Below are 24,747 nucleotides of genomic sequence, written 5' to 3'. Positions count from 1 at the left end.
TTACCTGTCATTTCTTCTTGGAGTTTCTTTGGAGGAGAGGTCTTTCGTTTCATCATTTTAGTTAGCTTTCCTGCTCTTGTTAGTTTTAGGGACCTGTTATGCTCTCTGCACCTATGAGCGCTGCTATATCCAAGAAGACTCTTAGACTGTCCAGGGCCTATCCTTTCAGAGAGTGTTTTTTGAATGGTATCTCTTGGTCTCTCTTGTTGGGACCTTGGTTATTTTATTTTCCTATTCGTAGTGATATTTGGGACTCTCCACCTTGTGTGCTCTGGCTTGTTTCTTGAGGTAGCCCTGGAAAAGAGAACAGACAGGCAAAAAGAAAACAAACACACAGGGAGCAGGAGCACACAAACACACAGGTTAATTCAACTAACATGCAAACTGAGAGGGAAAACGAAAAAGTTAAGAGAAAAGACGGAGAAGGGAGGGCGAATAATAGAGAGTATGAAATACATAAAAGGGTCAAAAAGGAGAAAAGAAAAGGAAAAAAGAAGAAAACCGATGGACAAAGAACGGTTTAAAGCATATAACCGGATTTCCCAGCTACAGTTAAATAGCCGGGTGTATGCAGTGTTGGTTGGAGAGCATAGAGAAAGAGAAAGAAGACAGGGCGGGGATTAGGCAAAATTGGAAATAGAATGAACAGGCAGAAGGGATAAGAAGCTTTTTTCAAAGAGGTAAAGGGTAGAATATGGTTGGATAGGTGAGAGAAGGAAGCTGGTGTTATCCAGAGAAACTATATAGTCTAATTACTCCTGAGAGAAAGAGATGAAAATGTCAGTAGGCGTAGAATTTACATCTACAGAATGGACTCGTTGTGATTGTTTAAGCAGGCCGATGACCAGAGTTAATCAGGTCAGTGTTCTGGGGAAAAAAGAAAGAAAAGAGAAAAAAAAAGGGAGGAGGGCAGCTCTCAAGCAGGGATGGGTGTGGCGGGATCCAATGCCTCAGGCGGGAGCTCTGCCTTGGCGGTTGTGGGGAGGAGAGTGGCGGTGCTCCAGTCCCTTCTTGAACCAAGCGCTGCACCTCGCTTTTTTGGGCGTGTAAACTCCCCGTACCAGGGGCGCAGCCAAAGTTGGTTGCAGTCTTCAATCCAGGCCAGTTCCAATCTCCAAGTCCCAGTCCGCGCGCCCCGCTGAAATTGCCTTAGACACAACTTCCCAGGCAACCCCCTGGGGGCAGTTCCAGGCCTCCTGCCAAGCTCTGGGGGTGGAGTCAGAATTGCTGCTTCCTTCTCTGGCTCCGGCTGGCGAGCATGGGCGGGGCTTGCCTGCCGGGTGCAGGGAGCCCAATGGAGTGAGAAAAACCAGGTTTATGTCTCGTCACCCGAAACACGAACTCGCGGGCAAATCTCCCAGTTTTTAGCTCTTTGCCTTCCCTCTGGAGTTCCAGCCAGCCAGGAGCGTGGACGCCTGGTGTCCGCACGCAGCTCTTCCAGGGGCCCAAGCCCGCCGGGAGGACAATGGCGGCAGCCGCGCCGCTACTCTAGAAGTGCAGCCAGCCAGGAGCCAGCACAAAGAAGCAGTATGTGCGCGCAGCCCCTCCGGGACCAGTTGGGAGTGAGGGGACCTGGCGTGCAGGTATTTGGCAAGCACGGTCTTTCTATGCCCCGAGCGGAGGTTTTTCTATTTCGGACTCTCTTTTTCCCCTCTCACTCCCCGCAGAGGGGGATAGCCTCCGACCCTGAAGTCTCCAATCCCGGCCTGATTTTATCTTCCCCAGTTCGCACTCACGTTGGAAGGCTTTCTCAGTGGATTCTGAATCCTTTTTCTCCCAATCTCTCAGGTTTCGTAAGGTTTCCAATGGCTTCAGATCTTTTCCGTGTGAGGTATGGGTGCGAGTGCAAGTACAGAACTCCTTACTTCTCTGCCATCTTGCCCCTGACCTCTTTTTTTTTATTTATTTAATTTTTGAGACAGAGAAAGACAGAGCACGAGTGGGGGAGGGGCAGGGAGAGAGGGAGACACAGAATCTGAAACAGGCTCCAGGTTCTGAGCTGTCAGCATAGAGCCCAACGTGGGGCTTGAACCCATGAACCATGAGATCATGACCTGAGCTGAAGTGGAACGCTTACCCGACTGAGCCACCCAGGTGCCCCATAAGCAGTTTTCTAATTAAATAGAATAATGTGTGCTAACACATGCAAATCCTCAAATAAACTCAAAGTTCCTTCTTCTCCTTTCCCTTTAAAGAACTGAAAAGAAAAGAAGAGAGGGGAAAAGAGAGGGCTAGAAGGAGAGGAGGAGGGAGAGAAAAGAAAAAATAAACCTGATGGGTACATTCCAAAATGTCTTTTAAAATATTTACCTTAGAAAATGAGATTTACATATAATTTCAGAATTTCTTTCCAAGTCAAGTTTCAGAAAAATTTCATAATAATATTCTGTCTTCCTAGTGCAGGAAAATCCTTTCATAGATAACAGTTTTATAGCCTACATAATATTCCATATTAAGATTATCATCATTTTCTTATTTTTCAGTAGTTTGCACTCCTCCTCTAATGTTCTTCACAGCTGTTTCTGAAACTCTCAACCATTTAATAATGTGGCTGATCATATTTACCACTTATCACTGCTCACTGTACACTTTTGCTTATTATGAGCAACAGAAAGCTAATAAAAGATGAGCTATACTCACACAAATGTCGCCCTTGGCTTCTACATATTATTCAATTTCAAAATGGACGGTCACTGGTATTAATCTCTGAGGTATTCCCTGACACAATTCTCTCTCTGTCCTCAATCCTGCATTTGATCACATTTCCAATCCTAAAATCACAGATCAGAGCTCACCACATTCTGAGACTAACACCAATTTTCATCTTAATCATTAAGGACATCCAGGTCAATGAGAAAGACCAGATTTTTCATGTGTAGTACCATCTCATCAAGCCACATCCTGAAAGGAGAGGGTCTATGCTTTCCTCAAATACATTTCCTGATTTGCAAATGGATCCCTAAAATACTGTTAGAGAAGAGGGGGGCAGTTGAGAAAGACCTGCGACTCCTTCCCATCATTCATTAGAAGGGGAGTGAGCAGGACAGCAAACACTCGGTGAAGCAGTCTGGAGATAAGGATACTGAATATTCATATCCCAAAAAACAATAATAATTCAGAATAATAATACTGAATATTCATATCCCAAAAAACATATCCCAAAAAACAATAAGAGGAAGAAGAAATTTGAACTTACACAAGGCATGGCTTAGAATTTCAACTTATGAGTCCTCCTCTGGCTTCTTCTCATGGAGAAGTGCAGTCCTGAGAAGACAGGGGTAAAAAGGAAACCATGAAAAGAGGCCTACTTCTAAATGACAGTGAAGTCTTTCCTCCCCTTTTCATGGCACCTGGTCCCTTCCACACCCCAACATATATAGTGAGAAGATCTTCAGAAGTTTAAACAATTTATCCCCTCCCCAATTCCAGAAAACAGAAATGTAGAAGAATTTATTTATGCTAAAGCAATACCCAAACCCCATGCTGTTGCTAGGGTTCTCTGACCTGGCCTGAATGACTCATCTTTTACAGCTTAGAAACCCTGATCCAAATTTATCTAAGTAGTGCCCACCTTCTAAGTAGTACCCACTGGAAGGACACTGATGGTGCTCTCAGGCCTGGAAATGGTATTTATGTGGGCCAATTCCTTAAAGAAATACTTTCCACGACAAGGTCTGCCTGTTCCCCCCCGTCTCAACACACTAAATACCTCAGGTGCTTTCCTGATGCATTCTCACATTCAAGTGCAAGAAGCGTTCTGAATCCAAAGCACAGGCCTCATCCAGGCCACGGAAAGTGACACTACCCTCACCCAGTAACCAAGGAACAAATCCAAAGCATTCTCTAACAGAAAACAGCTGCCTGTTGCATTGAATCATGGCTTTAGCTAAACTCAGGAATTCTGAAGGCAGCAGCCTCTCATTGTCAGACTAAAGATGGTTTGAGAAAGTGACTGTACAACAAATAATTTCATCGAGTGCATACTATGTGCTCGATGCCTTATGCACATCAGCAAACAGCTCTGTGAATTTAACCACCACTACCACCATTCTCCACCCCTACCAACTCTAACATCTTTCTTATAATCGTTTCTTTTTCTAACAGCTTTTTTGACATATAATTCACATTTCATAAACTCATCCCTTTTTCAAAAATTTTTATTTATTTTGAGAGAGTGAGTGGGAGAGGGGCAGAGGAGAAAGAGAATCCCAAGCAGGCTCTGCTCTGATGGCATGCTCTAACCCTCAAACCATGAGATCATGACCTGACTTGAAATCAAGAGTTGGATACTTAACTAAATGAGGCATCCAGGTGCCCCATAAATTCATCTTTTTAAAATACAAGTGATACTACATGGCAATGAGAAACAATGAAATCTGGCCATGTGTAGCAACATGGATGGACCTTGAGGGTGTTATGCTGAGCGAAATAAGTCAGGCAGAGAAGGACAAATATCATATGTTTGCACGTATAGGAGGATTAGGAGGAACTTGACGGAAGAACAAGGGGGAGAAGAAGGGGGGAAATGGTGGGGGAAAGGGAGAGAGGCAAACCATGAGAGACTCTTGAATGCTGACAAAAACTGAGGACTGATGGATGCGGGGGGGAGGAGGGATGGGCATGGAGGAGGGCACTGTGGGGATGAGCACAGAGTGTTATGTGGAAACTAATTTGACAATAAACTATTTGTAAAAAAAAAAAAAAAAAGGAAAAAGGCAAAAAAAAAATACACAAGTGATAGGTTTTTATTATATTCATGGAGATGTGCAACCATTACCACTACATAATTTTAGAGTATCTCATTATCTAAAAACAAAACCCATCTGCATTAGCAATTACTTCCATTCTCATTTCCTCAGACTCCGGCAACAACTAATTTATTTTTTTCTATTTATAAAATTGCCTATTCTAAATAGACATTTGGTCTAAATCAAATTATACAAAATACGATCTATTGTGACTGGCTTCTTTCATATTATACATAGTATAATGTTTCAAGGTTCATCTATGTTTTAGCATGGATGGGTACTTCGTGCCTATATATTACCAAACAACATTCCATTGTATGAATACAGCATCTTTTTCCCCATTCATTAGTTGATGGACATTTGCATTCTTTTCACTTTTGTTACTATAAATAATGCTATTAAGAAGTCAGGTACATGTTTTTGTGTGGAACACATCTCATTTCTCTTAGATATATTCTCTTAGAGGAGTGGATTTGCTGGGTCATATCGTAACTGGTAACTCTCTGCTTAACACCTTCAGGAACTGCCAAACTCTGTTCTAAAACAGCTGCATCATCTTTTGATTCCAACAAAAATATGTCAAGGTTCCAATTTTTCCAGATCCTCACCACCTTTTGGGGTTATAGCCATTCTTATGAATTTGAAATAGAATGTCATTTTGATTTTGATTTGTATTTCCCAAATGATATTGAACACTTTTATGTGCTTATTGACCACTTCTATTCCTTCTTCAGAAAAATGTGTATTCAAATTCTTTGCTCATTTAAAAAATCTGGTTGTCTTTTTACTGAGGTTCTGTAATAATTCCTCATGTTCTAAGATACAATCTTTTGATGAACATATAATTTGCACATTTTGGGCACATTTTGTGGGCTATATTTTCACTTATTTCATGGTGTCTTTTGAAGCTCAAAAGTTTTTAACTTTGATAAAGTCCACTTTATGTAATTATTTCTCCTTTGGTTGTCTGTGCTGTTGGTGTCACATAAAAGAAACCATTGTCTAACCTAAGTAATGGAGATCTCCTTTGTTTTCTTCTAAGGGTTTTAAGGTTTTAGCTCATTGTTTTCTTTTTAAGCTTTTATTTAAATTCCAGTTAGTTAACACACAGGGTAATATCGGTTTCAGATGTAGAATTTCAGTCATTTATAACATATACAACACTCACTGTACATCACAAGTGCCCTCAATACCCATCACCCATTTACCCATTCTCCATCTACCTCCCCTACGATAACCCTCAGTTTGTTCTCTATTGTTATCAGTCTGTTTTCTGGTTAGCCCTTCTTCTTTCTTTTATACCCTATGTTCATCTGCATTTTTTCTTAAATTCCACATATAAGTGAAATCATATGGTATTTTGTCTTTCTCAAATTTATTTCACTTGGCATAATACACTCTAGCTGCATCCATGTCATTGCAAATGGAAACATTCCATTCTTTTCTATGGCTGAGTAATAGTCCATTGCATACATATACCACTTTTTTATCCATTCATCAGAATAGTCACTTGGGCTCTTTCCATAATTTGGTTAATATTGATAATGCTGCTATAAACATCAGGATGCATGTATCCCTTTGAATCAGTATTTTTCTAAACTTTGAGCAAATATCTAGTAGTGTATTTGTGGATGGTAGGGTAGTTCTATTTTTAACTTTTTGAGGAACCTCTACACTGTTTTCCAGAGTGGCTGCACCAGTTTGCATTCTCATCAATGAGAGTTCCCCTTTCTCTGCATCCTTGTCAACACTTGTTGTTTCCTGTGACTTTAGCCATTATGACAGATGTGAGGTGATATCTCATTATATGGTAGGTTTGTATTTCCCTGATGATCAGTGATGTTGAGCATGTTTACATGTGTATTACATGTTTACATGTCTGCTAGCCATTTGTATTTCTTCTTTGGAAAAATGTCTATTTATGTCTTCTGCCCATTTCTTCACAGGATTATTTCGGGGGGAGTGTTGAGTTTGATAAGTTCTTTATGGATTCTGCATACAAAACCTTTATCAAATATGTCATTTACAAGTATCATCTCCCATTCCTAAGCCTGCCTTTCAATTTTGTTAACTGTTTCCTTCACTGGGCAGAAGCTTCTTACTTTGATTAAGTCCCAACAGTTTATTTTTGTTTCCCTTGCCTCAGGAGACATATCTAAGTAAGATGTTGCTATGGCTAACATCAAAGAGGTTATTGCCTGTATTCTCCTCTAGGATTTTGGTGGTTTCCTGTCCCACATTTAGGTCTTCCTTCATTTGAATTTATTTTTATGTATGGTGTAAAGAGTGGTCCAGTTTCATTCTTCTGCATGTTGGTATCCAGTTTTCCCAACACCATTCAGTGAAGAGACTGTCTCTATTCCATTGGATATTCTTTCCTGCATTGTCAAAGGTTAATTGACCATATAGTTGTGGGTTCATTTCTGGGTTTTCTCTTCTAGTCCATTGATCTATGAGTCTGTTTTTGTGCCAATACCATACTGTCTTGATCACTAAAGCTTAGTAATAAGTTTTTTTTTTTTTTAGTTTATTTATTTAAAAGAGTGAGCAACAGAGAGAGCAAGCACCAAAGAGAGCCTGTGTGAGCACAAGTAGGGGAGGGGCAGAGACAGAGTGAGAGAGAGAGACAGAGAGACAGAGAGAGAGAGAGAGAGAGAGAGAGAACCCCAAGCAGGCTCTGAACTGTCAGTGTAGACCCTGATGCGGAGCTTGAACTATCAAGAGACAGATGCTTAACTGACTGAGCCATCCAGGCACCCCTATAATATAATTTGAAGTCTGGAATTGTGATGCCTCTAGCTTTGCTTTTCATTTTCAATATTGCTTTGGCTATTTGGGGTCTTTTGTGGTTCTACACAAATTTTAGGATTGTTTGTTCTAATTCTTTGAAAAATGCCAGTGATATTTTGATAGGGATTGCATTAAATGTGTAGATTGCTTTGGGTAGTATAGACATTTTAGTAATATTTGTTCTTCCAATCCATGAGCATGGAATGTTTTTTCCATTTCTCTGCATCATCCTCAATTTCTTTCGCCAGAGCTCTATAGATTTCAGAGTACAGGCCATTTACTTCTTTGTTCAGATTTATTCTTAGGTATCTTATGGTTTTTTGGTGTAATTATGAAGTGGAACAATTCCATGATATCTCTCTCTGCTACTTCATTATTAGTATATAGAAATGCAATAGATTTTTTTACCCTGATTTTGTATCCTGCAGCTTTGCTGAATTCATATAACAGTTGTAGCAATTTTTTGTGTGGAATCTTTTGGGTGTTCTACATAGAATATCATGTCATCTGCAAATAGGGAAAGTTTTCTTCCTTGCTGATATGGGTGCCTTTTATTTCCTTTTGCTGTCTGATTGCTGGGGCTAGGATTTCCAGTACTATGTTAAGTTACAGTGGTGAGAGTGGATCTCCCTGTCTTGTCTTGTTCATGACCATAGAAGAAAAGCTCTCAGTTTTTCCCCATTGAAGATAAGAACTATGTGCCCCACGCATAGTGCAAAAACCCTGACACCTTGGTTAAATTCCTGAAAATTACTAGTAAAATAGAGCAGCTCTACCCTTGACACTGTCAAGAAACCACAGTTAAGGGTTCCAGTCCAAGATGGCAAGGTATGAGGAAGACCCTGAACTCATCCCCTCCACGCAGTACACCCAATTACTAAACCTATTATAGAGCAATTCCTCCTGAAGAGGACCTGAGGAACAACTAAACAGATTCTGCACAACAAAATACAGAGAGAAAAGCACAAGAGAATAGGAGAGACAGAGATATGGAGACAAAGGGAACCCCCACCCCCGATGCTGTGAACTGCAGTGGGAAGAAAGGATAATACTGAAGGCCAAGGAACACATTCATCTGGTCTTGTGCACAGGAAAAAACTGCAGTTTAAGAGAAATGATGTGCTTGTTTTGGCAGCACATATGCTAAAACTGGAATGATACAGAGAAGAATCAAGTAGTCCCTACACAAGGATGACGTGAAGTATTCCATATTTTCAGTCTTGTTTCCTCTACTACATTTACTGCAGTGAGAAACAAGAGCTACATTAATAAATGCCATCTGGTCACTGTGGGAAAAAAATAATAAAATAAAAAATAAAAGAGTAACTATTTTATAAAAGCAAGCCTCAGAACTCCAACAAATGGTAGAAAAGCTGCTGGAACTCTCTCTGGGTCAAAGGGACTGGAAAGCAAAAGGGTTTACGCTCCCCTATACCTTGAAAAACTAGAGGAGGGTCCAGACACCAGAGCCAGCCTCCTACTTCAGGGAGCCCTGGGTGCCCTAGTCCACACCAGCCCCAGCCATTCCACCAAGGAGACCACAGGGTGGTGCACACCAGGACACCAGTTAGCGCTCCCTACAGCTCCAGCCTTCTTGCCAAGGTGACACAGGTACAAAGTACCCAGAACACTCCAGGCCCACACCACTTTGGCCTCAGATGGCTTAACCTAGGGCACCCCCAGTGCAGCATGCTCTGGAACCTCCCACCTGATGTTGCTTTAGACTCAGCCAACCTTGCCAGGGTGCCACCTCTATAGTGTGCCCTGGGAACTCTCAGCCCATGGCTGCAATGGTTCCAGTCACAATGCCAGGGCAAACACTGTGCTGCACACAATGAGACACCCTAGCTTGCACCCAATTCAGGTTCAGCTATCCCACCAGGTTGTCCTTAGTCTGGGGAACCCTGGGACGCTCCAGCTTGCAACCACTTCAGCTTCAGCTGTTCTACCAGGACACATTTTGCACGGAAAGCCCAAGGACCCCACTGGGCTATACCTTGCCTTAATCCAGCTACCTCTCTAGGGCACACTCTGCAGAGTCCTGGTACACCCTGGTTTACACCCACATCAGCTTCAGCTATCCTGCCAGGACACCCTCTGCACAGAGCCCAGGGACCTCCCAGCCCACACACTGTCTCAGCTCAAGCTGCCCCACTAGGGCGCCCCCAGCACAGAGCACACCGAGATTTACCAGCCTGCACCCATTTCAGCTTTAGCGGCCCTACCAGGAGGCTCTCAGTGCTTAGAAACCTGGAAACACCTGGGCTGCACCCGCTTCAGCTTTGACTGTCCTGCCAGGGTGCCTGCTGCACAGAAAGCCCCAGGACCTTCCAGCCTGCACCTTGTCAGTTCCAGCCACCCTGCCAGGACGTGTCCCCACACACGTCCCCTCCCTCCACAGGGAGCCATGGGACACCAGAGCTTGCACCCACATTAGCCTTAACTGTCCTGCCGGGCAACAGATAGGTGGAGTGTCTGGGGACCACACTGACCTGCACCCACTTCAGCTTTAGCCGTCCAGCCAGAATGCTTACTGCATGGAGGGGACCCCCAAGCCCATGCAAGCCACAAGTACAGCCAGCCAGCAAGTCACCAAGCACACACAATCCACAAAGGGGAAACCATACACAAAACCACTCCTTCAAGTTTAAGTAGTTGTACTGCCGAATCCGTAGAAATAAACACAGAAAGTCAAGCAAAATGGGGAGATAGTGAATATGCTCCAAAAGAAAGAACAAAACAAAAAGAACTAAGTGAATTGGAGATCAGCAATATGATTGAAAAAGAATTTAAGGGGCACCTGGCTGGCTCAGTCAGTTAAGTGTCCAACTTCGGCTCAGGTCATGATCTCACAGTTCGTGGGTTCGAGCCCCGCGCTGGGCTCTGTGCTGACAGCTAACTCAAAGCCTGGAGACTGTTTCAGATTCTGTGTCTCCCTCTCTCTCTGACCCTCCCCTGCTCACGTTTTCTCTCTCTCAGAAATAAATAAAACATTAAAACAACAACAACAAAGTGCTGAAAGGGAAAAAAGGTACAACCAAGAATATTCTGTCTGGCAAGGTGATCATTCAGATTTGAAAGAAAGGTAAAGAATTTCCCTGACATGGGGAGACTGGGTAGTTCAGCTGGTTAAGCATCTGACTCTTAATTTCAGCTCAGTTCAAGATCACAAGGTCCCTGAGGTCAAGCCCCCAGGGGGCTCTGCACTGACAACACATGGCCTGCCTAGGATTCTCTCTGCCCCTCCCCTGTTCATGTGCATGTCCCCTCTCTCTCTCTCTCTCTCTCTCTCTCTCTCTCTCGCAAAATGAAAAAAAAAAAAAGAGTTTCCCTGACAGAAGTTAAAGGCCTTCATCAGCACTTAGTCTTGCAAGAAATGTTAAAGAGACTTCATTAAGTGGAAAAGAAAAAATCATAATTAGAGGCAAGAAAATAATAAAAAAGATATAAAAAATGACAGCATATGGGGCACCTGAGCGGCTCAGTTGGTTAAGTGTCCGACTTCAGCTCAGGTCATGATCTCATGGTTTGTGGGTTCAAGCCCTGCATTGGGCTCTGTGCTGACAACTCAGAGCCTGGAGTCTGCTTCTGATTCTGGGTCTCCCTCTCTCTCTGCCCTCCCCCACTCATGCTCTGTGTGTCTCTCTCTCAAAAATAAATAAGCATTTAACAAATTTTTTTAATAAATAAAATAAGACTATCATTTATATACACATTTATGGATGGAACAATACAACTTCTGGTATGTACTTCAAAATACTTCAAAATAATCCTAGGTGGGTAGAGGTAAAGATTAAACAAAATCAATCATAAGTCAATCACTACTGAAGCCTAGCAAAGTGGTACATAGAGGTTCATTGCTATTTTATCTATTTTTGTACACATTTTAATTTTTTACAATGAAAACTTAAAGAGAATGCTGGTCAGGACTTAGCAAACTGATTTTACCACAAAAATCAGGTTATTAATCCCTTAGTTTGAAAAACCCTACAACAGCATATTAATAATTTCCTTAAGCTTTCCAACAACCAGCAAAATACCTTGAATGAACATAAACTCAGAAAATATTGGTTAGAAAAGTGACAATATAGCCTTTATGAGGGACAATGTAGCAAAAACTATTAAAATTTAAAGTCCACATAAGGGTTACCCAAGAAACTATCATTCATTCTACCAATAAGCTCATTGATAAGCTAAATGATATATATTCAAGGAAAGTTATCCCACCATTGTTTATTATAGCACAAGACTAATAGCCATCTGAAAGTACAGAGAATTCTCTTGGCAGTCAGTACTCAAGAAACTAGTCACACTGGCTGCCTCTGAAATAGGAAAAGCATGAGACTAGGGGCAGGGCTGGGAGGAAGAATTCACTGTATACTCTTCTGAACCTTTTAAATACTTAAACAATAAAAAATAAAATTGAAGGGTGCCTAGCTGGGTCAGTGGGTAGAGCACATGACTTAATTTCATGGTTGTGAGTTCAGGCTCCACATTGGGCGTGGAGCCTACTTACAGAATACACACACATAAAAAACACAAGAAAATTGAAAAATAAATACTCAAAATCAAGGCTTTCGAATTTCACTAAGAGATGTGTTCTATTCCTTCAAAAACCTTAGAAAATGACTAAGTATAAAAATGGAATTGAGGGGTGCCTGAGTGGCTCAGTCGGTTAAGCGTCCAACTTCGGCTCAGGTCATGATCTCACGGTTTGTGGGTTTGAGCCCCACATCTGGCTCTGTGCTGACGGCTAGCTCAGAGCCTGGAGCCTGCTTCAGATTCTGTATCTCCCTCCCTCTCTGCTCATGCTGTCTCTCTCTGAGAAATAAATAAAACATTAAAAAAAAATTTTTTTAATGGAATTGAAATATTGGTCAGGTGAATATATGTACCTCAGGTCAAAAAGGAGCAAAATGGAGTGGAATAACTTCTTTAGGTCCATTCCTTCTGGCCCCATTACTCTCTGGAATAGCCAGGCCTAAAGGCCAGAACTAAAAAGATCCCTTTTATGGAGTTTCAAAAGAAAAAAAGCAAAAGTTCCTACATCATGAAAAAATGGAAAACATTTCAGAGACGAAATAAGAACAATTTACCTTGGATAATACTCTTATTTGTCCAATAGTGGCTCTTTAGTCTCTGGTCACTCATGTAAAACAAAGCCATTAATTGGTAAAGGATAAAGAACATTGAGACACCAAGCCTTTCTTTTATTTTTTTCCAATTTTTATTTAAATTCTAGTTAGTAAGCAGTGCAATATTGATTTCAGGAGTAGAATTCAGTGATTTACCACTTACATATAACACCCAGTGTTCATCATAATAAGTGCCCTCCTAAATACCCATCACCCATCTAGCCCATCCCCCATCCACCTCCCTCAATCAACCCTCAGTTTGTTCTCTATCTTTAAGAGTCTCCTATGGTTTGTTTCCCTCTCTCTCTTTTCCCCCCTCCCATATGTTCATCTATTTTGTTTCTTAAATTCCACATATGAGTAAAATCATATGCTCTTTGTTTTTCTCTGACTGACTGACTTCACTTAGCAGAATATATTCTAGCTCCATCCACATCATTGCAAATGGCAAGAGTTCATTCTTTTTATGATTAATATTCCTTTGTATATTTACCACATCTTCTTTATCCATTCATCATTCGGTGGACATTTGGGGACACCAAGCCTTTCTTTGAGCCCAGACTGACTTGTCAGAAACAAGCAACTACTTTTACTCTCTCCATTTGCTCTGAAGTAAACGTTCAGAGGACGATTGGAAAGAGACTTAAGCAATGCTGCCCTCTCTGAGAACCAGAGCGGAGGTCGAGAATCCCCACAGGTCTCCCCAGGTGATTTCCTGAGGGAACTGATTGGAATCTTAAAACCCTGGCTTTTTTCCCCCTTTTTTCTCAGCCTCTCCCCCCAACCTGGGGCTGTTTCGGTTCTTAAAGTCTCAATCTGAGATCAGGTTTGTGACTTAAAGATAAATTTCTTTATCTGGAATCTTTAATCTAGACTCACCTTTCTAAGTTCCCAAATCAGGCAGGAACATTTCCAGGGAACCTGGGCCCCTGTGGCTACAAGGAGAGGGAGCAGCTGTTAACAGCACTCTAGCTGGTCTTAAGAGTCAACTTCCTTCAAGCTAACACACTCCTTGCTCGCCGACTTAAGGCCCCTGATCTGTGACAGAACTAATTTGCTTTCTTTGAGATATGCAGACTACTGACCTTCGGGAATAAAGGACCAGAATGTTCCCAGGCCACAGAGGCAAGTCTGTTTGAAGCTCTCTTAGCTTTTTTATTAGCTCAGCAATCTTTTAGCAAAACGTTTTTCTTTTTTAAGGTCACACAAATGACTTTACTGACCGCCCTCTGCGCATCTGGAGACCTCGCCCTCCTTTTCAGAAAGAACAGAGTACCCTTGCACAACCCCCAGGTACCAAGGACCCAGACTGTCTTGCACAACCCGCCCTAACTCAGGAGTACCAAAGAACCAGAACTTCCTGCACAACCTCCAAGCACCGAGATAACTCTACAGCATCATCGAGTCTGCACATAATCAGGAAATGTCGCAGACCACTGCACTCCCTTAACTGATTAAACTCCTTTAAAAATCTCTGGGCCAAAGATAAACAACAAAACAAAAACAAAAAACAAAAAAAAAAATAAGTAAAATGTCTGGGCCAGGGAGAAACCACAGAGCTGGCCTTCTCCCCAGCTGGCCGGCCTCCTGAATAAAGCTCATATTCCTTTCCAATCAAAACTTGTCTGTTGTATTGGCCTTTCCAGTCACAGGTAGCCCCGCTTGGGTTTCTGCAACGCAGCCAGCCACAGAGACCCCACAACCCCAAGCTTCCAGAAACCGTCGAACCTCCAAATAGCCTCAGTGTGAGCATTTCTCTATCAATGCCAGCCCGCAATCGGCTCCCGGCTAGGCACAGTTGGGAGGGAATAGACACATAAAAAATCGACATAATTAAAATAGGAGTCAATCTCACAGCTTCGCACAAGTACGCTCAAAGCTGGAGACACAATCACCACTCCTTCAAGTGGTCAACATAACCATGCACATTACGTCACACACTCACACATGCATTGACGTGTTAAGGCCTGGGGCTCCACACACGCCGGTCTCCGACCCCGGGTTCACACACTCCTCACCTTCAGTTTCCCCAGCGTCAGGCTCACCTCCCGCTCTCCCGTAACAAACAAACGGGCCGCATTCCCTCCGCCGCTGCGCTGTTCAACCCGCTCCAGCACTACGGCACTGACCACCTTAGAAGGAAGTGACGTTACACCCGGAGGCCTCTGGAAAGTGTAGTCCAGAACACGAGAGACCCCATAGAGCGGACAACCCGAGTAATCCTCCCCGGGATCCAGACGACAACAGGCGACTCCTCCGTTCACTACTGCGAATCACGCCTGCCGGGCCGTCCCGGTTGCTCACCCGGCTCACTAGGAATCCCGGCTGCTTCCGGCTAACCACCGGAAGTTTATTTCCGCCCTGAGGATTTCTGGGACTTGTAGTGTGGCCTAAGACCCACCCCCCGGAGGGCGGAGCGGGGCGGTCTTGAACCCTCAGCCGCTGCTTGGGCTTTGCTGCAGGAGGTGACCCGGCAGAGTGTGCAAGACCTACGGGTGGAGGGCATGATAGAGAGGGTTTGTAGAGGCTGAACAAGAGGAATACTTGGGCCCTAACGGCATCCAGGATTGTGGGGAAGGATAAAGAGGGAGAGTGATGCTTAAGTGTTGGTGTGAGTGCGTTGGCTTCAGTTTATGACCTCGGTTGTCGTTATGCTGCTGTGCCCGAAACTCTGCTTTACGATTTAAAAAAAATGTTGGGTGTTTAAAGTACAATTTTTGAATGTAACATACAAAATATTGCCCGAATCAGCTTGGTAAGTTTTCATAGATTTCTCGGACCATATAACTAGCACCCCGGAAGTCCCCTACCTACCTCCTGTAAAGTCTCCATCATTTAATTTACAACGTAGATTAGTTTTGCCTGATTTTGAAGCTTTCATAAATGTTATCATATTATGTGTACACTTTATTCCCCTTTGGTCTTCTTTCAATTATTGTGAATTTAATCGATAAATTTAGTTTATTCTCATTTTTTATGGTATTTGGTTAGTTTTCAGCTTGGGCCTGCTAGGCATAGTGCTCCATGAACATTCTCGTTTGTAGTCTTTTGCTGTGTATATGTGTCATCTTATTTACATCTATATCTAGGAGGGGAGTTGCTGGGTTATAGGTTACACGTATGTTTAGCTTTAGTAGATATTGCCAAATGATATTCCGAAGTGGTTTCCCATTTGCAATTCCACCAGCTCTGTATTATAGTTCCAATTATTCTGCCTCCTAACACACCTAATATTATATGCCTTTTCTTTTTAAACTTTCTTGTGGGTGTATAGTTGTTTTCATTTGAATTCCCCTAATGTATACATTTGTACACCTTCCATAACAGACAAAGATATCCTAATCAGCTTTAGCATTTATTGTTGACAAACAAGAAGAGCAGGAAGAGGATGTAAGTCCCTTTGCAGAGGTCTATGTTGTATGTATTAGTGTTCATCCAATGCTTTCAATATTGCCTCTTTTCAAATCTTATAAAGACAAATAGGCCTGGAGTAAAGGCAAAGGCCTGTCCTTTCTGAAGAGTGACCCAGGGCCACATGCACTAGTCAAAGTATGTTGGGGACTTGACAGTGACCAAGGTTGCCAAATATTTTAGGCCCTTTTGGGCATTAGAACAAGTCCTTGTGGTGCCAGGAGTTTTTTAAGCCCCTTTGGGTGCTTAAATCAAGGTGTTAGCTGGCCTGAATTCTCATGTGGTGGATCCAGAGAAAAATTTACTTCCAAGCTCATTCTTTTTTATTTTTTTTTTTTAATGGTTATTTATTTTTGAGAGAAAGATAGAGTACAAGCGGGGGAGGGGCAGAGAGTGAGACAGAATCTGAAGCAGGCTCCAGACTCTGAGCTGTTAGCACAGAGCCTGACACAGGGCTCAAACCCACAAATGGTGAGATCATGACCTGAGCTAAAGTCAGACACTTAACCAGCTGAGCCACCCAGGAGCTCCCCAAGCTCATTCTTGTTGGCAGATTTCAGTCCCTTGTGTTGCAGGACTGAAGTCCCTATTTCCTTACTGGCTGTCAGCTGGGGACCACTCTCCGATATTTTCCAAATGTCCCCCACAGGCAATTCACAATGTATGTTTGCTTTCTTTTACACCAGCTAGAACATATCTCTGACTTCCTTTTCTGCTAGTAGACAGAGAAAACACTGGTTTTAAAGGGCTCATGTTAGATTTGGTTACACCAACCCAAATAAACTATCTTAAGGTCTCTGATTAGTCACTTTAAATACATCCACAAATCTCTTTTACCATGTATTATAACATTATCACAGAAATAACAGGAGGCGTATATCATGGATGACTTCTTAGAATTCTATCTACTGCAGCTATGGTAATCAGAACAGTGTTATATTTGTACAAGGATAAAACACAAAGGGAATGCAATAGAAAATCAAAAGACAGTCACTTTTAAAAAAAAATTCCACATTGACTCAGTAGAGAAAGGATGGGGATGGTCTTTTCAGTAAATAGTGCTGGGACAATTAGACATCCACAGTGGAAAAAAAAAAAAAAACCTTTAACCTTACCTTACATAGTACACAAAATTAATGCAAGATTTTCTTTGACAAAATGCCTAATGTGAAATTTTCACTTAAATGTAAAAATTAAGATGACTTTAAAAGAATACATACATAGAAAAAGATTTTCATGTTGTTGGGAAAAAGATTTATTAAACAGAACGTAAAAAGTACAAGCCATAAAAGAAAAAGTAGGACTTCAGTAAAATCAAGAAATATGGGGGGGGGGGGGCTCAGTTGGTTAAGCATCCGACTTCAGCTCAGATCATAATCTCACTGTTCATGGGTTTGAGCCCTGCAATGGGCTCTGTGCTGACAGCTCGGAGCCTGGAGCCTGTTTCGGATTCTGTGTCTCCCTCCCTCTCTCTCTGCCACTTCCCCACTTGCACTCTGTCTCTCTCTTATTCTCAAAAATAAATAAGCGTTAAAAAAATTAAAATATGTACATGTTAAAAGGTATGCATGGGTCATCTCAACAATGAAAAGCAGACAAGCAAATACAGTGTGCCAAGTAGTATGCTAAATATGAGATTCCTTATAAACAAAAAGTGGAGTTAATCACAGTACTTAACCATAGATATTTGGTAAAAATGATGGTATAGTCATATATATTAACACTATTAATACACTTCATCACATGGAATGTTCTGTATGACATATCTTGTCATTAAAAAGGCAATTTATGAGATAATTTGACTAATGTGATTACATTTGCTTTTAAATATTTATGAAAGGATTTGTTCCAACATGTGACAATAGTTACACCCCTTGGGAGGAGGAAACGTAAATTTATTGGCTTCTTTGTAGAATTTAAAAATTTAGAAAAAATTATTACAATAAAATATCACTTATAAAATAAAAATATAGTTTCTATATACAAATAATAATATCATTTTATCAATATTAAAATATATATCTTGAAGTAATGATATTTTAAATAAAATGGTACAGATCCAAAGATATGCAGGTACAAATTTATTTTTAAAAAATCAGTTGAAGAGTTTCCAAATTGAATGTTGGGGTATAAAAAGGCTGTCATTAAATCTAAGCTTATAACACTAAAAATATAAAATGTCATGAAACTGTGCATAAATAGCATCAGGAAATAGATACTGAATAAATTGTACTAGAATAAGAAATTTGGTGACGGGGTGCCTAGGTGGCTCAGTTAGTTAAGTGTCTGACTTTGGCTCAGGTCATGATCTCAGAGTTCATGAGTTCAAGCCCTGCACTTGGTTCTGTGCTGACAGCTCAGACCCTGGATCACTCTCTCTGCCCCTCCCCTGCTCACACTCTGTCTCTTTCTCTCTCAAAAATAAATAAATATTTTAAAAAGTTTTTTAAATTTTTGTGATTAAAAAATAAATTCAAAAATTTAATGTACAACTTATAGTAATATAGTATTTTAGCTATGCACAAACCAAACTAATTATAGCTATATAAAAAACAAATTTGATTTAAAGTATTTTAAAATATGAAAAAATACAACAAAAAGATTTTTAACTTTCTCCACTTATGATTAGAAAGTTTTAAAAATTGGGGCACCTGGGGGACTCAGTTGGTTAAGCATCCAACTTCAGCTAAGTTCATAATCTCACAGTTCGTGGGTTCAAGCCCCACATCAGGCTCTGTGCTGACAGCTCAGGGCCTGAAGCCTGCTTCTGGTTCTGTGTCTCCCTCTCTCAGCCCTTCCCCTGCTCATGCTGCCTTTGCCCCTCCCTCTCTCAAAAATAGACATTTAAAAATATCTTTAAGAAGAGAAAGTTTTTAAAATTTAGAAAGGAATGAGCTGTTGATAGATGCCTTCTGATATTCATTTTATTCTTATGGTAGTTAAACTGTGAAACACATAAGTCATTCTCTTATTAATTATATTTCTACATTTTCTCACCAATAAATTCTTAGGATTTGTCCTATTATATCTGTAGGGTTTATCTTCCATGTCATGTAACCTAAAAGATATGCTTAAATACAAAGCTTCCTTTCACACTGTTTCTTACCATTATGAACTTTTTGATGGCGATTAAGATTTGAACCTCTTGCAAAAGCCTTCCCACATTCTTTACACTCATAGAGTTTCTCACCATTATGAATTCTTTGATGCAGAGTAAGGTCTGAAGCATGAAGAAAAGCTTTCCCACATTTGTTACAAGTATATGGTTTATCATCAGTATGAATTTGCTGATGCCGGGTCAGGTATGTTGCACAAGTAAAAGCTTTCCCACATTAATTACATTCCCAGGCTTTCTCACCAGTGTGAATTTTCTGATGTTGTAGAAGTATTGAGTCTCAAGAACTTTCCACATTCCTTACACGCATACAGTTTCTCATCAGCATGAATTAACTTGTGTCGAGAAAGTTCTGATGAACAACGAAAGGCCCTTCCACATTCCTTACATTTGGAGGGTTTCTCACCAGTATGAATCCTCTGATGTTGAGTAAGATCTGAAGACTGATGAAAGGCTTTCCCACATTCCTTACATAAATATGGTTTCTCACCTGAGTGAATTCTCTGATGTGCTGTAAGTATTGAGCCAGTACCAAAAGCTCTTCCACATTCCTTACATTTGTAGGGTTTTTCACCAGTATGAATCCTCTGATGCCGAATAAAGGCTGAAACATTACTAAATGCCCTAACACAATACTTACATTTATAAGTATGTGTTCTCACCAGTATGAATTCTTTGGTGTTGAGTAAGGTATGAAGAATGATGAAAAGCTTTTCCACATTCTTTACATTCACTGGGTTTCTCACCTGTGTGAATCCTTTGATGTACTCCAAATATTGAACTAGTACTAAAAGCCTTTCCACATTCATTACACTCATAGGGGTTTTCACCAGTATGAATTCTCTGATGGCGAATAAAGGCTGTACCATTATTAAACTGTCTAACACAATACTTACATTTAAAGGGTTTCTCACTTGTATGAATGCTATGATGTAGAAAAAACTGTGAGGCCTTCCCATTTTCCTTAAATTCATTAGATTTCTCCTTAGTAAAATGATCTGATACTGTATTAAGTGTGAGCCACTATTCAAAGACTTCCTACATTCCTCACATTCATAGGGTCTCATACCAATATGTACTGTATGATATGAACTAAGTTTTGAAATTCTACCAAGGGCCTTCCCGTATTCCTTATAGTCATAAAATTTCTTGGCTGTATGGCTTTCTTGATGTGTAGTAAGTTTTGAGTCCTGTCCATAGGCTTTCTTATATTTTTGGCATTCATAAGATTTCTCTTTGGTATTAAATGTTTGATGTAGAGAGAGAGATGTGTGCTGAATGAAAGGGGACATGTCTTCAGAGACACATGAAACTTTGCCAAAATGTTTTTCCTGAGATCCTTGTTTAAGTTCATGCTTAGTTAATCCTTCCATTATAACCCATTGGGATGAATCTATTTTATAGTTATCCGTTTTCAGAGATAATTTCTTGTTCTCACACCCAGATTTATATTTTGAAAGAAACCACAAATAAAACATTCACTTTTTTTGTGTCTAAAACACAAAACTTAGAAAAGGCAGAGTTACATTGACATTAATCTATAAATGGAAATAGAATTTATAGTTCTTATATGGTGGTACAATTTGAGAGATAAACTATAGAAATTGAAAAGTGATATAGGAAGGCATAGGGGAAGGGGATCAGAAAAAGATTAAGTCAATGATTCTTAAAGTTTGGAATAAATTCAAAGTATACTTTGGCAAAAACCCAAAAGTCTGATAACCTAGCCTGTTAGAAGGCTGTAGGTAAGTAACGTCTCTCACACATTCAATGTAGCAAATATCATAGGGGGATATTTGCCAGTTTCTAGCAAAATTATATGAGTATTTATCCTTTGACTGAGCAATCCCAGTTCTAGGAACCCAAACATATACTTTCTGGAAAGAATCTGAAGAGATTTATGCAGAAGGTTATCCACTACAGAACTATTTGTAAGAGCAACTGACTATAACCAATCCAAATAGCCACCAACTTGATACTACTTGAACTCACTCTGGTGTATGCACACAGTAGAGTTCTATGTAACTGTATAAAGAAATAAGAAGTATTTGGGGCACCTGGGTGGCTTAGTCGGTTAAGCGTCCGACTTTCGCTTAGGTCATGATCTCGCGGTTCGTGGGTTCGAGCCCCGCGTCGGGCTCTGTGCTGACTGCCAGCTCAGAGCCTGGAGCCTGTTTCAGTCTGTGACTCCCTCTCTCTCTGACCCTCCCCTGCTCACGCTGTCTCTCTCTCTCACCTAGAAATAAATAAAACATTAAAAAAAATTAAAAAAAAAAAAGAAATAAGAAGTATCTATATATTCCTACTGAATGGTCTTCATCACTTTTTAAAGTTAAAGAACAAGAAGTAAACTGTATCTAGTGTATGCTGCTACCATTTATATGAGAAAGGGGATATATAACGATATGTGCATAGGTGCTCACATTAAACAAAACAAAGAAAGGATAAGTCATGAATTTTATGAAAGATATACTATGGTGGGGAAATAAAAAATGGGTAAATTCAAATATACAACAAAATATAGCAGAAATTGATATTAGATGAGGAATATACTATTTTTGCAACTTTTTTTGGTATATATAAAACTATTCCAAAACTTAATATAAAAGAGAAGAATTCATGCCCATAAAATCATGAAAAAAGATGTGCTACTTCTATTGAACATTTTCTGGAAGGTGTAGCCATAGTGATGAGACTAGGAAGAAGTATCAAAGTTACAAGCATAGGAAAACAAAAAATAAAACTGAAAATATTTGCAAATTTTGTGACTGCATGAAAACTCTACTAATTATTGGAATTATTAATTCTAATAATTAATGAGTTATGGCAAAAATAAACATATAACACCAAGAAAGATAAGTCAATTTCATATCTCTTTTTTAAACTTTTGCCACTGTTTCTATCTGGAATAATTTCCACAGCTTATCAATTATTATTAAAAGAAAACAAGGACAGTAACAAAGAGTGCAGAGAGAATAATATCCCATGTAAAAGAAAGAAGAATTGAGAATATAAATGTGAAGGTACTTTATTTCTGAAAAAATAAATGGAAAAACAATCAGACTACTCCTAACCCCCACACCCACCCCCCCAAAAATTTACCTAGAGTGAGAGTGGCAATAAATGAAACAGATAAGGATGCAAGCATAGCTTTTCTCTCTAGATAGATAGATAGATAGACAGGTTTAAGTTTATTGATTTGGGGAGAGAAAAAGAGACTGCAGGCATGGGGTAGAAGCAGAGAGAGAAGGAAAGGAGCAGGGAGAGAAGGAAAGAGAATCCTAAGCATGCTCCACACTGTCAGTGCAGAGCTTGATGCAGGGCTTGAACTCACGAAATGTGAGTTCATGATGTGAGCCAAAATCAAGAGTCAGATGCTTAACCAACTGAGCCACCCAGGCACCCCTCTAAGTGTATTTTTATATTGACTTTTGAAGCACGTAAGTGTTTGATATATTCCAAGTATAAACTTAAAAAAACCGAAACTCAACAATTAAAATAAACTCTATATTAAAGCTGAAAATGAACAAAAAATAATTAATTTAGCAATTTTTCAAACTGTACTCTGACTGGAAATCCCTAGTGTAACATATTCTAAGGAAAAAAAGGAAAAGAAACAAAAATGTAATAAATCTTGAATATGACTTGAGGTAGGTTTTTCTGTCAGTAGTTGTGTTGGTATTCTAATTTTGAAACTTCTGTGGCATTTGAAACAGAAGTCTTGAATAATTATACTGTTGTTTGAGGAAATAGGGTTTTTTCACTGTTCAAGAAAAAGTTACAAAAGTGAAATGCAGAAAAGTGAGACAGAATCATGCCTTTGGACTTCAAAGAGTTTAGGATTCAATTATAAAAATAGTTTCCTGTCTCTTTCTACCTAATGGATATAAAAACAATGACAATCCAGTAGTAATAAGCACACTAACACTCATATTGGTCAATCAACACCATTCCCTGTTAAAAGAAACTAAGGCTTTTAATGAGATGGTTAATTCCAAATCGGGAGCAAGAATAATATAAGAGCTCATAAGAGAAGCTTATGAGCTAAGAGCATCTACAGCTTGGGTTTAAATCTATCTCCAATACTTACTAGTTGTTGACCTTGAAGTAACTTAGTTATTACTTCAAGTCTCTGTGTCTCAGTTTCATCTTCTGTAAATAGGAAAAAATAGTATTTTTGAAAAATAAAAATCTAATCATGTAATACTGCTTAAAAACTTTGACTTATTTCCATTTCACTCAGAAAAAGTTCAACCATAATTTACAAGGTCATCATAAACTGACTCTTTTCAACATACCCATCTCTGATCACAGCTCATACACCTCTCCTCTTTGTTTACTCTATCCCAGACATTCTGGTCACCTTGGTCCTCCTTATACACAATAAGCCTGCCTGCCTCAAGACTTTTGTACTTACTGTGACCTCTGCCTTGAAATCATCCATGTTTATGAACTCCTTCATTCCCATTCTATTTTATGCTGAATGCATGCATCATGCAATTGCTTTATCCTTCTCCCTCACCTCAATCTCTTCTTGTCTGTAGCCTCTACTATCTCATTCCAAGCACAGGACCTTTACACCCAAAATTCTCTACCAAGGTGACTGCAATCACTCCCATGACTCCAACTATTACAGCTCTGTGAGGCTTTTCCACTATTCCATCTTTAGCCATTTTCCCTGATTGTGGTATTTGAACTGCAATTAATTCTACAATTACAACTAATTCTACATTTTGAATGATTTTTATGGATTTTTTAAAAAGTTTTTATTTAAATTCCAGGTACTTAACATGCAGTGTAATATTAGTTTCAGGTGTATAATAGAGTGATTCAACACTTCCATTCATCACCCAGTGCTCATCACAGCAGGTGTACTCCTTAATCCCCATCACCATTTTTTCTCAATCCCTAGACTAAGTTTCTTAATAGCTGACATATTTTATAATGTCTATATCTCCTAGAAAAATATTCTCCACAACACAGAATATAAGGAAGTGTTGGCTGAAAGAATGAATACATGAATAAAATAATGAATAAAAAAACTGAACATATTGATTACCAAAATGTTTAAAGTCGTGACACCTGTATAGACCAAAAGGCAAGAGAGAGTGAACAAATAGGAATTAGATCTCACACAAAAGTGACACTTCTTATTATAATTACCTACTAGGACAAAAAAGTAGAATAACCTACTAGCAATAGGCAGAAAACATGAGAAGAAAGAGAATGGATAGTATTAGGTTGAAGGTGGAGGTGTAGGCATTTGGGAGTTCATGGTATGGTTACCTTTTCTTAATAATTGTGGGCCTTTGAGAGGAGATTCCTCCAAACATCTCAAAGATGTGGTCTCCTCACTGAGCAGCTGGTTTACATTAGCATTCCTTTTCCCTTACATAATCATCAATCACTTACCTAGGTGCAGGTCCCTTCTCAGCTCACTGTCAAAAACACTCCAAGGCTCCTTCCCTTGCTCCAGTAAAGAAACTACATCTGTCTTGGGAATTCAAAGTCCTACTCACAAGAGAAGAAAGGAGATTTTTGATGTTGT

The 24,747-nt window shown here is 40.0% G+C and overlaps 1 protein-coding gene and 1 pseudogene across 1 annotated transcript in view; one reads left to right on the top strand and one right to left on the bottom strand.

The window, feature by feature from the left end:
• LOC120243537 (zinc finger protein 850-like) overlaps window positions 1-24,747 on the bottom strand; it is a 165,158-nt gene that overhangs the window by 95,410 nt on the left and 45,001 nt on the right. The window contains 3 exon segments of the mRNA XM_039249741.1: window positions 19,227-19,478; window positions 19,561-19,852; window positions 19,854-20,141. Of these exon segments, the coding sequence (XP_039105672.1) occupies window positions 19,227-19,478; window positions 19,561-19,852; window positions 19,854-20,141 (832 nt within the window).
• LOC120243545 lies at window positions 8,658-8,754 on the top strand (annotated as a pseudogene).

Source organism: Hyaena hyaena, unplaced genomic scaffold, assembly GCF_003009895.1.
Source record: "Hyaena hyaena isolate Hyena2069 unplaced genomic scaffold, ASM300989v1 scaffold_345, whole genome shotgun sequence".
NCBI lineage: Eukaryota > Metazoa > Chordata > Mammalia > Carnivora > Hyaenidae > Hyaena > Hyaena hyaena.
This window is presented reverse-complemented; position numbering and strand designations above follow the sequence as displayed.